The sequence below is a fragment of the Biomphalaria glabrata genome, chromosome 18, assembly GCF_947242115.1.
Source record: "Biomphalaria glabrata chromosome 18, xgBioGlab47.1, whole genome shotgun sequence".
NCBI lineage: Eukaryota > Metazoa > Mollusca > Gastropoda > Planorbidae > Biomphalaria > Biomphalaria glabrata.
The window spans coordinates 17,377,032-17,391,146 of NC_074728.1; the positions used below are offsets into that span (position 1 = coordinate 17,377,032).

General features: G+C 35.3%; 1 protein-coding gene across 2 annotated transcripts; it reads right to left on the bottom strand.

The window, feature by feature from the left end:
* Positions 1–1,038: 1,038 nt before the first annotated feature.
* LOC106059116 (uncharacterized) lies at positions 1,039–9,292 on the bottom strand. Of its 2 annotated transcripts, none has more exons than XM_056017310.1 (3): positions 9,151–9,292; positions 5,646–5,705; positions 1,039–5,456 (listed from the first exon to the last, which is right to left on the bottom strand). In XM_056017310.1, exons 2-3 carry the CDS (start codon positions 5,689–5,691, stop codon positions 4,537–4,539), a joined length of 966 nt encoding a protein of 321 aa, XP_055873285.1. In that variant the 5' UTR covers positions 5,692–5,705; positions 9,151–9,292; the 3' UTR covers positions 1,039–4,536. The 2 variants fall into 2 exon arrangements, with proteins under 2 accessions (XP_055873285.1, XP_055873286.1); XM_056017311.1 differs by lacking the exon at positions 9,151–9,292 and adding an exon at positions 7,894–8,023.
* Positions 9,293–14,115: the final 4,823 nt, after the last annotated feature.

The window sequence follows — 14,115 nt, forward strand, 5'->3', positions numbered from 1 at the left end:
GGACAAAATGTATAAAACAAGGGAAATAAATAGAAGAAAAATAGTTATGCCGTGATATGTCAATGATTCTTTCCCTTTCTTACACACAAATCTATACACACATTTGTACACATCATACAAATGCTTAAGTCTAGCAAGTCGTAATTAGAATGTAGAATATTTTTTTTTTAAATCCTTTCATAATAATAATTTAATTTTTATAGTGATATTTAAATAACTACGGTAGTCTTATAAAGCTGTGAGATGATTACAAACAAATACAGTCATGTAATAGAGGAAATAATCTAAACAAGTAATAGCTATTAAACAAGTAAATCTAAATGCTCTGCTTGAAGAATGTGGGCTCATTTGGGGAGTGAGCTACAATCCTTTGGGCTCTAAAAAACATAAGTAACATTGTCTGTTATGAGGATGGAGATTATTTTAGGGTACAAATTTAACCAGCTCGTATTTTGTTAAATGTTTTGTTAATGTTTTAAATGTTTCGGATGTTCCTTCAGAGTTGAAGATAATTTACTTTTCGCAGGACTACGGGGGACGAGAGCGGCAGGGTTTGAACCCGGGACCATCGATAAATCCAAACTACAGTCCAGCGCGCAAACTTCACGACCAGGCAGCCATCAATCAATATATTTAATATTTAATCGTTATCAATAATATAACACTAATTAAAACCTTGAATTATATTCTAAAACACAAACTAATATCATACCACATAGATACATATTTAGTCATCTGGAAGATTATTAAATACATTATTAACAAATTGATTATTATTATTATTTTATTACTCTGTTAGTTGTAACAAATGTAGCAATAAAGAAAAAAAAATCCTTGATATGAATTGCAAAAATTAATATCAGCATAACCACATATAACGTAATGCTATCGGAATAATCAAATAAGAAATAAGCCAAAAAAAAAATTCCAACTACAACAGGACTAAAATATTGTACTACATTTAAGTTAATACAAAAAAAAAATGTGGTGTATAAATTATTACAATGGAATTCACAATTATATAACTTTTAAAAAAAAAAAAAAAGAAGAATATGAACTTGTTAGATTAATTAATATTAGTAGAATTAGTATACAAATATAAGGTCTCCTTTAAATTAGGTTGTTAACGAGCTAATTGGAAAGTGGCCAGAAAATTTTCTATTAGCGAAATAAAATAAAATAATAAACTAAGAAAGTAAATTTAAAAAAAAAAAAAAAAGAATAATTAAGATGTTTTAACATTATTAATTATCTAGGACAGTGTTTCCCAGCGTAACTTTATGCTTATTTTTTAGACAGATTAATTCACGTATGTGGCCTACTAATTAATTATTCCAGTAGTTCAAGAAACACCTATTTAGGCCTAGCGGAGGACACTAGGGTTCCGCGGAACACAGTTTGGGAAACACTAGTCTAGAAAAAAAAAATGAGTGTTCTTACTTCACATGAACTTGAAATAATGAAATTGAAGTCATGGAATTCTAGCTCTCAGAAATGTTGAACAGTTTTTCAGTGCTTTCACAATGATAAGAATGGGTAGGAAGCAGACAATACACATACACATATTTAATGCTTTAAAGGAATTCGTAAATGTTCATCTACTTAAAGTTTAACTACCGTGTCCTCTGTTGCTCTAGTAAGTTTACATTGATTCTTATTTATTGTGATAGTCAAAAGTGAAAGTATTGTTTCCTTAACTTCAAGTATAATCTACTGAGCAGACTATCTGGCACATAAGAAACACATAAAAACTACTTTTAAACAAGGTTACAAAGACAGTTTGTGTAGAAACACAAACTCAAAATTGGCCACCAAAAGTGTCAACCCAGACAGGTAAAATAGTAGGTTTCTATTTTTTGTTTTCAGAAAGAATATCAGAATGAAATTCTTGCAAAGGCAAATGACAGTAACGAATGGAGAAAGAAGGTTGACAGATCTTGTGTGGTGCCCCAACGGTCCAACAGACCAAGAGATAGGTGAAAGTGAAGGTGAAGTTAGATGTGAACCTGGCCTAACTGATGTCATATAATGATTATCTAATTGATCTAATTGTTTTCTAAAGGATCAATCTCTTTTTCACAGCCTTAAGGAAAAGTAAAACATTTCGTAAAACAAGATACAAAAATCCTTAGTTGAGTGTCCTCTGTGTTACATCACCTGATGTTGATGAATCATCGCTGTACTGCTAATTAGTTCTTGTTTTAAATTATGTTCCATTTATATGTATATTAAATAGATTTTTCTCTTTGAAAAAATAATAACCATAATTTTGTAAATGTAGGAGTTAGTATGACAGAACTAGCGATACATTAGTAAAACAATTACATATAAGAAAAAATCTAAAGCAGTATGAATAAATGTATTAACAATATGGTATATCCTTTATAACCTTATTAAATAGCCTCTCGTGTTTGTTACTACTAATAGTGAATAGTTGTAAAAGGGTGTATTTATGTGAAAAAAATGCTTGCATAGTTGATTTTAAAAATTAAATTTTTCGCTTTGAGAAAAGAAAAACGTAACCGTTGCATCAGAAATTTGAAAAGTCTAACATATGATGATGTCGGATTTTCAATATCTCTTCTATTTTACCAGATCTAAACGGGACAGACGGATGGACCAAAGAGAACGGAATATCCGATACAGTTTGGGATCAGTAGCGCCGCAGGCTGTAGCACAGTGTGCAGCAATCTGCCTAACGGTTAGCAGATCCTGTTTTTTTTCTCAGGGTTGTCTCCCGAAACCTTTCCCGTGTCCGGGTATAGCGGCAAGCAGCTGAGGTTTGGAGTTTTCCATCTAATAGAGAATGGAAGCTTATACAAGGTGTATTTTTTTATCAATTAGTTTGGATCTTATCCTCTTATCTTATAGATTACAACATTACTTCAAAAAAGATGATTAATTTTATGTTTCAATCTAATAATGTGTGTTTATCAATGACGTAAGCTCTGCTAAGTCGTTGGTTTTCCTGGCTGATTCAATTCAGGCAACCCATTCCATTCTCTATTAGCACTAGTGAAGAATATTAGCACTTGTATGAATGTTTTCTAACGTATGGAATAAGAAATGTCCCTCTATATTTGTATCTTCAAGGCATGCGTTCTGAGCACGTTACTGTGCGGCAGTGAGTTGTGGACTATCTATGCAAGGCAAGAAGGAAAAGTAAGCGCCATTACACTTGCGCTGCCTCTGAACGATCTTGAAAATCCCATGGCAAGAGAGATTGTGCAATAATAAGATCCTAGCACGAACGGGCATTGAGAAAGCTGAAGGCATAAAATTGCGCCAACTAAAAACACTTGGTAAACATATTTAGAATCATTTCGATTTATTATTGTCAGTCTAGATCAAGTACACACTTAGTTACATGACTGTTCCAAAGTAATTGATATAACTACTCTCTATATAAGCTTTCTATTTTTTAAAAGTATTTTATTATGCTTTTCCAGTTACTTTTTACGATCCACTTTAAAGTAACTAGAAACTAAAGCTTACAATATTATAAGAAATGAACATAGAAATGAAAAATAAAAACGGTATGGTGAAATGAGATGAAGATAAAATAAAGCAAAAAGAAAAAGGAAAAAGAACATATAGAGACATTTTGAAATGCGAAGATAAAATAATGACGCCATTATGAAAGATAAATGTAGCTCCAATAGGACAGGAACTTTAGTTGCGACACTTTCAGAGTATTGAACTTAAAAATATTATTAGAGAACAAAAAAAGTTAGATCAAAAAAGTAAAATTAAGATTTGGCCTACAGTTATGACTGTGATATTTTTAACTTGTTATTACTGAAAAGGAACGCCCATGAGTATTCTGTACCAAAGAGTTTTGTGAACACCTATGAGTATTCTGTACCAAAGAGTTTTGTGAACGCCTATGAGTATTCTGTACCAAAGAGTTTTGTGAACGCCTATGAGTATTCTGTACCAAAAAGTTTTGTGAACGCTCATGAGTATTCTGTACCAAAAAGTTTTGTGAACGCTCATGAGTATTCTGTACCAAAAAGTTTTGTGAACGCCCATGATTATTGAGTACCAAAGAGTTTTGTGAACGCCAATTAGTATTCTGTACCAAAGAGGTTTGTAAACGACAATTAGTATTCTTTACCAAAGAGTTTTCTGAACGCCCATGAGTATTCTGTACCAAAGAGTTTTCTGAACGCCCATGAGTATTCTGTACCAAAGAGTTTTCTGAACGCCAATGAGTATTCTGTACCAAAGAGTTTTGTGAACGCCTATGAGTATTATGCACGAAGAGTTTTGTGAACGCCCATGAGTATGCTGTACCAAAGAGTTTTCTGAACGCCCATGAGTATTCTGTACCAAAGAGTTTTGTGAACGCCCATGAGTATTCTGTACCAAAGAGTTTTGTGAACGCCCATGAGTATTCTGGACCAAAGAGTTTTGGTAATGATGATCACGAAACCTAACAATGTCGATTTGTACACATCATCTTAAAGAATAAACTTGCATTTTATAGTCTTTGCTCTCTATATCTATGGTACTACATCTGCAGCTGCTGACTCTTTAATGCTCCCATCCTAAACCACTCACGTTAACGCTTTCGTTGGCACAGCTATGGACATGGTAGTACATCCAGCGCCACCCAGAACGCCCTAACATGTAAATTGGGGCGCCACTACTCCCTGGGCACGTGGCCGATGAGTAGCTATACTTCGTTGTTCCGTGACCCACGAAAAAACGCTCTTTCCAATCCCCGAAGGACACTCGCTTTCCACAGCCATGAGGGTGTGACACCACAATGGTCAGCCGGTCTTGTTCTTTGGTGGGCAAGTATTTCTTGTACACTTTGTAACAGATGTCATTGTAGTGATCCACCGATTTCCTCAGTCTGTCCAGTAAAACTATATCGTGAGTAACACAAGTTAACAGGTATCGATCCTCTATGATGTCTGATCCGTCTCTTCCCCAACCCTCGATTTCAATATAACTTCCGTTGTCTGTATTGTAATCGATTCTGCAGAAAGACTGCCTCGCTTCGTCCACGTTAAAAATCACGTGAGTGGCTGTGATGACATTGACCTGACCCCATTCTCTTACTGGCTCCAAAGACGCCTGACATCGACTACAAGGACAGTCCACAGCGTCCTCATGGGACATTTTCCGCACGTCCCATATTCGGCCAGTCCCTGTCCGCCACAGATGTTTTTCCCCAATGTTATTGAAAAATGGGTATCGGACGGTCGTGTCCGGAAAATATTCGGGTCTTTCCGTACTCGTGAACTTGGCTGTCACTCTGACCGTCAGATCAATAAGAGTGTTGGTTAAGTCGAAGATGTCGTCATCATGATATCTCTCTGGGAGATGAGCTTTTTGGAACTCGCCTGCGGGGATGAAATTTTTGTGCTGCGGGTTTTTCTTGCACGTTTTGAAATTTTTCAGCAAATCTGCTTCTCCTCCGTAACTCACTTCTGCTTCGTGTGTGCCTGCAACAAGGTCACAACAAGGTCACAACAAAGTAATACAATTTTCTAGCAATTCGTTTATAGAAGTTTGACCAAATTAGAAGGTAAGTAACATATTTAAATCTAATAATTACCCTTAAAAACCAAACACTGGAAAATTTAGGACTTAAATAAACAGTCAATGGCACATAATAAATAAACAATATTTACCTAGAGCTAAAAGGTCTCTTGCATTGTATTTTATTAGTGAAGACATTGTTATGACGATATCTGAAAAGAAATGTACGGCAAATTGGTATATTCCATTTCACGGGAAAAAAGTTTCTATCTTTTTTTTTTCTTGTGCACACACACAAACACATTCACACACACATAAGCTTTGCTTTTTTTTTATTACAATGAATATTTGAACTTCTAAATCACCATAGGCTACGATTATGGAATTTGGTGACTAGTTAAGTTTCAGTTTTTTTATTGGAAAAGGTGTTTGTGTGCGGGGGTGGGGAGATTAAACTCTAAACTCCTTTAATACCGAGGACAGAAGCAGACGGCGAAAATAAAAAAATCTAAATAAACTACCTGCGGACAATGGTTATGCTTGCCCTGGATGTGGCAAACTATGTAGGTCACAGTTGGCGCTGCGCAGCCACCGTAAATACTGATCTTCGGACTCGTAGATAAGCCTTATTATTATTAGTGATGCTAGCTTTGCAGTTCTTTTTATTTGAAGGTGGTTTTAAGGGATTTCTTAAACTAAAAAACAAGCAAAACAAAAATATAATATTTTTTAATAAGTTCTTCGAAGGAAAAGAACCGCTGATTACTGCCATTTACTCAAGATTGCAGGATTTAACTTTTTTTATACTATATGAAACAAAATAATTAATTAGTACTAATTAATTCGTTAATTTTCGGGTTGTTTCGTGAATTATCCTAGACTATAAATAGTTATGCTAATTTCAACTTGATTCCAGAAAAATGTAATAGGGGAATAAATCAGAATATGACATTGACATCTCTCATTAAGTAGCATTTATTCCCCTTATTTCGATATCAAACAAAAGAGTTAATAACCAAATATTAATAAACGAATTAATTGTTTTTTATTGACTCGTGATTTGACAGGTATAATAAATATTTTGTAAAGTTTAACTTGATCCAAGAATGGGAAGTGGCAGTAATAACATGTTCAAACTTTTAACCAGACAGATAGATCGACAGAAAGAGTAAGTTGGCTACGACTTTGACTGTAGTTTACTTTATCGAAGTGGGGGGATTTAACTTCAAAACCCTCTGCAGGGTGGTAAAACTCAAAATCTTATTTAGCTACGCTCATGGAATTTTGTGACTGTAGTTTGCTTTAGTTTTCTATTGAAGCGTTTTTTTTTTTTGAAAAACATTTAATTCCCCTTAGCGAACCTAGTCAGAGGATTAGATAGTCTTCATAGATCGGTAATAGAGGATCAAGCTAATTCATAAGGCTATTGTAGGCTGCTAAGTTTTCTAAATACTTTTGTTACTTTCTTCTTAAATACAAATATAACAAGATTACAAAGAGAGGCGGCCCCCATCTAATTCATCAGTGGGCGAGAAATATATTCAAGTCATGTTCTTGTTTTGATTGTTTAAAGAATTATTTTTAAATGTGCGTTATTTTTCACATCAAATCAAACATTGCAACACGTCGTCTTTAGTAACTCTTCTAACACTTCTGGAAAAAGTAGAGTAGCGTTAAGTGATCACCTAAGATCAGCATGGAAAACTACCGATACAGTGTCGGTGGCACCTAGTGCGGTAATAAAAATCAATCTATTTCCATACCAAACTTCTCCTTGGCTTTCTATTAAATCATGTTACGTATTATATATATATAGCTCCTCCTTCGTGGTCGAAGATGAGCATATTTTTTTTTTCTTACGAACAAGAAGATGACTGTAAAGTCCAATCTTCTCTTTTAAGGCCAGCCTCATCGGTGTGTTAGGTCAGTTGCAGATAGGCCTGCTTCTTCTCTCAGCTTTTTTGTTGGTTCGGCGCTCTTTCGCCCTGGCCACTCTTCTTGCTTCATATCTCGAGACTCCGAGACTCACAGCTTCACGATCGAGAGCTAGTGCTTCCCAGCCGTGAATCTCAATTTCACACTCCTTGAAGAAGCTTTTAAGGGTATTAACCCACTGTGAACGCTTTTCTGAACACAGTATTGTGGTATTATTGTGAGACCAACTTAGCGGCTTTTGTACATGTAGTAGTTAAATAAACCTGTCTTAAAACTGGTTTGGCCACACAAAAAAAGTAGTTATAAAATGCCTAATAAATCGTCACATTCTCACAATTATAATCATTTGTATTACTTATTACATTAATATGCTATTATGAATTAAGCATATTTTCAATGATTATATATGAATCAAGAATGATTCTAAAATTAATTGAACTTTCCATATCTAAATGTTTTTCTAACCTTATGCCTAAGTTCACATTAGGCAAGACACTAATTACATCTATGCTTTAGGTACGAACAGATCGTGCAGCCAATTCACTCACTTTTTAAATTCATCAACTGGTTTTTCTTCAGTATTTATTTGGGCGACATTTGGCACCGATCAGTAGTTTCAGTGTAACTAGGTAGCAACAGGGGCATTTCGCCAACTCTTATTTGAGCAACGGATATTTCCTTTACAATTGCTTGTCCTTATTCTTGGAACTGGATAAGACGTTGTTAATAGACTATTGATTTCTACCCTGGCCTCTTCACGTGAGGTTTGAACCGCAACTAACATATTGGCCCACACAACGGTTGTGGATGCAAGTATTATATAATAATTATTGTCTATTGTTAAATGTGTTTTCATGTTGTTAGCTATTTAACAATTCACATACAAAGTGTTTAACATTACTGAGATTGCACAAGCATATGCAATGTTACATTACTTGCAATTAATGGGAAATAATTACATTATATCGATATACTTGCATCCTATTTAAATTTAAACATATTATGTATAGATAATTTCCAAGTCATAGACAAGTATAATAATGACGAATAAAATAGTAGATTCTTTCTGGCGAATTATTTTGTATGTACTTTTCATTACAATGCCGACTATTAAATTAATTCAATATGTAAAGTTAACTAATTAATTTAACTGTTATGCTTCTAATCTTATAATCTTTTTAACAAAGCTTATATTAACTAGCACCACATAACGGTCTGGTTGGAACATTCCACCCGTTAGTTCTAATCCTGGGATAAGTTCAAATGTTGCACATTAATTCATTATCGATGTGAACTAACATATACCTACACGAGTTGCTCGCAGTAATGGACGGAAATAACAATAGACTCTACACATATTTATAAGTGAGCCCCTATGCTTTTGTTGCTTTCTAAAAAAATGAAAATCTGCTTATTTTCTGTAGACTTGCGTTTTAAAAAAGCTTTACTCGTCACCTAGAAGGAAAGTGCATTTGCATATCTATTCCGAGCCTTCTCTAGGAATTGTGTGGTAAAGCCGCAGCCGAGAAGTCAAAGAGCCACCAGTGTCCCAGACAAAATTCGAATGGGGGATGGCGGTAATAAGATTTAAAACCCCGCAATCTTTAGACGAATTTCCAGCGTGCATAACACACGGTCAGTCAGTCATCCTCAAATAGTAAACACAAGTTAAAGAGAAAATAAAAATAATAAGAATTTTTAAATATTTTTTTGTAAACTAACCTTTGAACTTCTGTTATATCAATGAGCACATGACCACTGCCACAGTAGCCAGTTCAATCTGAAATAAACCATAACGAAAGAGCCACCAAACTTTATTTAAAGACACCTTTTTTTTCCTTCGGTGTTTGTTGCTATGGAAACACGTTTCCCAGGAAAACGAAATGAGGGAAAATTCCAACCGATGAGTCAGAGTGTGACGTGACCTTCAGAGTGTGACGTGACCTTCAGACTTGACCTGGGAATGTATTGATCTCACTGGCTGGACCAAGATGAACCCAAATCTTATTTTGTTTTACTCAACATTCCAGACTAGTTCATTTACTCTTCAAATGTAAAGTTGTACTTAATAATGACCATCAGCAAAGCGGGTCTAAAGGAAGGGCAGGTGGGGCCCAAGGCAACCACAAAAGAAAAAAAAAAATCCTATCTAATTGACGCCCAGGGGTGTTTCTATGAACGTAACCTAAATTTATTTTCATGAAAAAAAAGAAGTGTAAATGTACTCCAATAAATAGCAATATGAATCAGTTCAACAGTTATGATAAATTACACACACACAAAATATTTGAATAGAGAACAGAATAAACATTTTATATGTATATATATATATATATATATATATATATATATATATATATATATATATATATATATATATATATATATATATATATATGTATATATATATATCCACTTTAACATCCAGATAGTTATCATCGATTTAGTAACTCAGTGCTCTGAAAGTGCACGTATCAACTCATCGAATGCTTCTCACGCTACAGTCTTACGTCGTGAGTCATACCAACTCTCTCAACCTTCTTTACGATACATTCATAGTCAATATACAGAGTTTCAAGCCACTCTGACACTGGTCATGAGATAATAATCTTGTGATAATCGATATAGTCTAATGCTAACAATTAAACAGTATTCTCTACAATTACAGCAATCTAAGATCTTGAGAGAAAAATAAAATGAACTTACCCACTAAAAGTGGATCAAGGGTTTTCAGCAACAAAATTTGATATTAAATCAAACAGCACTTCTCCTTTTGCACCAAGCTGTACTTAAGTCAATAACATGGCCTCGTTTTGCACCAAGCTGTACTTAAGTCAATAACATGGTCTCCTTTTGCACCAAGCAGTACTTAAGTCAATAACATGGCCTCCTTTTGCACCAAGCAGTACTTAAGTCAATAACATGGCCTCCTTTTGCACCAAGCTGTACTTAAGTCAATAACATGACCTCCATTTGCACCAAGCAGTACTTAAGTCAATAACATGGCCTCCTTTTGCACCTAGCAGTACTTAAGTCAATAACATGGCCTCCTTTTGCATCTTCTATATACACATTACACACTGATAACATTCTTGCAGATCAAATATAGAGTAGTCATTCACAACAGTGATCAGTTTTAGTCATCGAGACAAACCGTTATAATAAACAGACTAAAAAAAAATAAGTATGAAGATACTGACAATAGGCATAGCAAAGGTTATCTTCAATTCTTGTATTCACACAAGTGCGTCCCACTAGCCCGCTCGCTTTAACCTGGCTTCAGTTAGATGTATCCCGGTCACACCTGGCTGCACCAACACATCATTTATAACATTTGTACAGTTCCAATTTCTTAGAGCATTTCTCGTATCCTAACATCTTAACATCCTAGACTAACACCTCACCCACATTTCGAGGTACACACACTCTTTAGACAGCACTAAATGTTGCTGCTGCCCATGATCTCCTTTTTGAACTATTGCGGACGACAAGACAGTTACCACTCTAACAGAATGTGAAAGTGAACTGCCCAGGTCAAAAAATCTATACCAGTGATGCTCAACCTAATTGGACCTGCGGCCATTTTAATTTCAGACACTTGTGTACAAAAACAAAATGAGATTGATCTGAAACAATTTTATTAGAAAATCGTGGATCTAGTACTTACATTTATTAATAGGAAATCTGAAAGTTATCTTTTTTTACGCATAGGAATATTGATTCATTACTTAAAATGTAAGAGACATTGTAGTTAACTAGCCAACGACTCAGCCTCTTTTTGGTAAATATTCCCATCGATCCTCAAATCTCTAGGCGTAGTTTATTTTTTATTTTTAATTGCAGCTCTAATCTAGAATGCCGTAATATTTGTTTTAAAAGCCGCTTATATCTTGGTTTTTTTTTTCAAACTGCCACACATTTTTTTTACAAATCATATATAATTGGATTCTAATTTTAGAGTCTACTTGTACTTTCTTCTCTTCTTCGATTTCATAATCGTACCATTGGGGGGGGAGGGGGGTACCAATCCATCAGAGTAAAAGTGAGAACACTTTAACGTACATAACAGACAGTTTTTACTCTTTTTTTGTTACACTTTGAGCCGACGTTTTGGTGGACCGGACCGAAGCACGCTGTGGGACGTATCTGGCCTTCGGGCCGCATCATGGGATTCACTGATCTATACTTAACACAATGGAAACTTTTTCTCTATTATTACACCGACTAAAACGTAACCGTTTGTTCTGTGCTTCGTTCAAAGTACCTTGACTTTGTTAGAGATGGAATTATGCCAAAGGAAGATAAATGTACTGGTATAACTTTGAAATAGCCAAGGGGAGTGCACCGATTGCATAGGTTGCTATGGATAATAACAATTTTGGGAAAATATTGTTTTCCGAGGAAAAACACGTCATTTCGTTTACAATTTGTTGAAAAACAAAACGTCGGGAAACTTGTAGACAAAAAATATATATGTATTTAAAAATAGACATATATGTTGACCTCCTTCAGTTGCAATGCACGTTTTTCTTTCTGAGCTGAGCCCGTGTTTTTTTCGCTGTCCATAGCTCTGTTGGTCACTGTGTCTCTCCATCTAGTGCGGTCTAGGGCTATGTCTTCCCAATGGTCAGTAACGATGTTTAAAGATTTGAGGTCCTATTTTATTACACCCAAGTAACGGAGATGGGGGCGACCAGTTTCTCTGAAGTCAGACGAGAGTTGTCCGTAGAGATTGATTTTCGGGATGCGATTGCCCTCATCCGGCGAACATGTTAAAGCCAGCGCAGGCGGCTTTGTTTAAGGGCTGTAAAGATGCTGGGAATATTTCGTGCAAGGATCTCAGTATTGCACACTCTTTCATTCCATGTGATTTTCAAGATCCTTCGGAAACATCGCCAATGGAATGAGTTTAGTTTTCTCTCTTGCTTTCCATACAGTAGTGTACTCATAACGCATGCCTTGTAGACCTCCATTTTGGTCGCTGTAGTGAGCTTCTGGTTTTCCCAAACTCTTGACAAGAGTCTAGAGAAGGTCGAGGCAGCCAATCCTATTGCCTTTTAATTTTTTCCCCTCTTCTAGAGACAGCTCATCTTCAATTATGGATACAAGATAGTAGAATTCATTTACGGCGTCCAGCTTATTATCGGCTATGAGGATGGAGGGTGGTCCTGTAGCAGGTGATCCCATAATATTTGTTTTCTTCGTGCTAGTTGTTAATCCATACGCTTTACAGGCCTGAGAGAAGCGGGACATTAGTGACTTAAGCTCCTCTTGTGAGTGTGACACGACCACTGCATCGTCTGTGAATAGCATATCTCTTACTAGAGTGGTTCTAATTTTAGTTTTGGCCCTCAGCCTAGCAATATTTAGGAGTTTGCCACCAAATCTTGAATGGAGATAGATGCCTTCGGTGGATTTGTCAAACGCGTTGAGGATTAGCAGTTAAAATAGTATTCCGAAGAGGGTTGAGGTCACGACACATCCATATTTAACTTTTCTGTTGATACTAAAGTTGAACTGCACAGTATCCATCATATTTTGGTGAAAGGAGACAATTACATTAAGCAGTTTGGGTGGACAGCCTATTATCTGTAACATATATAATGATTGTTGCATTTATATGACTACAAATGCGTCATATTTATCCGAAGTTTGATTTCATTCATGCAAAACAAAAAAATGCTTTAAGAAACAGCTTTTATAGAGAACTTACAGGCTGACATTGACATATTTTGTTTTTATGTTTGTTTGACATGTTTGGATTGTCTCCTTTAGGTTTGAAGATAATTAAATCCTAGCTCAAACCTCCAGCAGGGCTGCGGGAAATGGCGAGCGGAAGGCTTGAACAAAGGGATAATCGAGAACAAAACGGCCAGGCAGCCACACATAAACAAACAAACGTAGTCCATCCACAACTTAATTTTGGCTCAATTTGTTTTGCCGTTAATTTCGATGACCAAGTTTGAAAACGAAAGACATTAAGACTACTGCGTGAGATTTACATGAGACACTTGATATACCAGACACATGTATTCAAGTCTTTCCCTTTTTTACAAAGCTTATATCAACTCACTCAATCTGAATGCCTGGTAAAAAGTTTGTACACGTTATTTCTCCAACGCACAATCTTGAATCAAGCTGAAATTTTGCAAAATTATTTCTTGTACCTGACAAAACAAAAACTAAAAAAATTAGCCAATTAGTTAATTAACTATTGGTAATTAATTATTATTTTTTGGTATCTCGAACAAGGGAAAGAAATTGTACTTGACTGAAGTGGTTGTATAAACTAATTAGTCCCCTTTATAGGTTGTCGTCTGAGGCTAAGTGAACACAAACATTAAATAGAAACAATAGATAACTCTACAATCTTTCATGTTCATAGACTCTTCGCTAGCAGACTGCGAAGGTTTTGGTCCACAAATTCGAATTCTGGTCGTTCCCCTTTTAAAAAAATACATTAAAAAAAGCGATCATCCATATACTCCATTCTTTCTCCCCCTAACTCTTCGCAACTGGTCCAGACAAGTGATAGGATCATAGCGCATTCAATATTGAGAAAGTTAATTGCATGAAATTGCGCTAAACAAAAAAAATGGTTACAAAAAATAATAATTCAAAACCCACAGATTTATTGTTGTTATCTAGATCTATTAAGAATTCAATTAAATGACTGATCCGAACTTA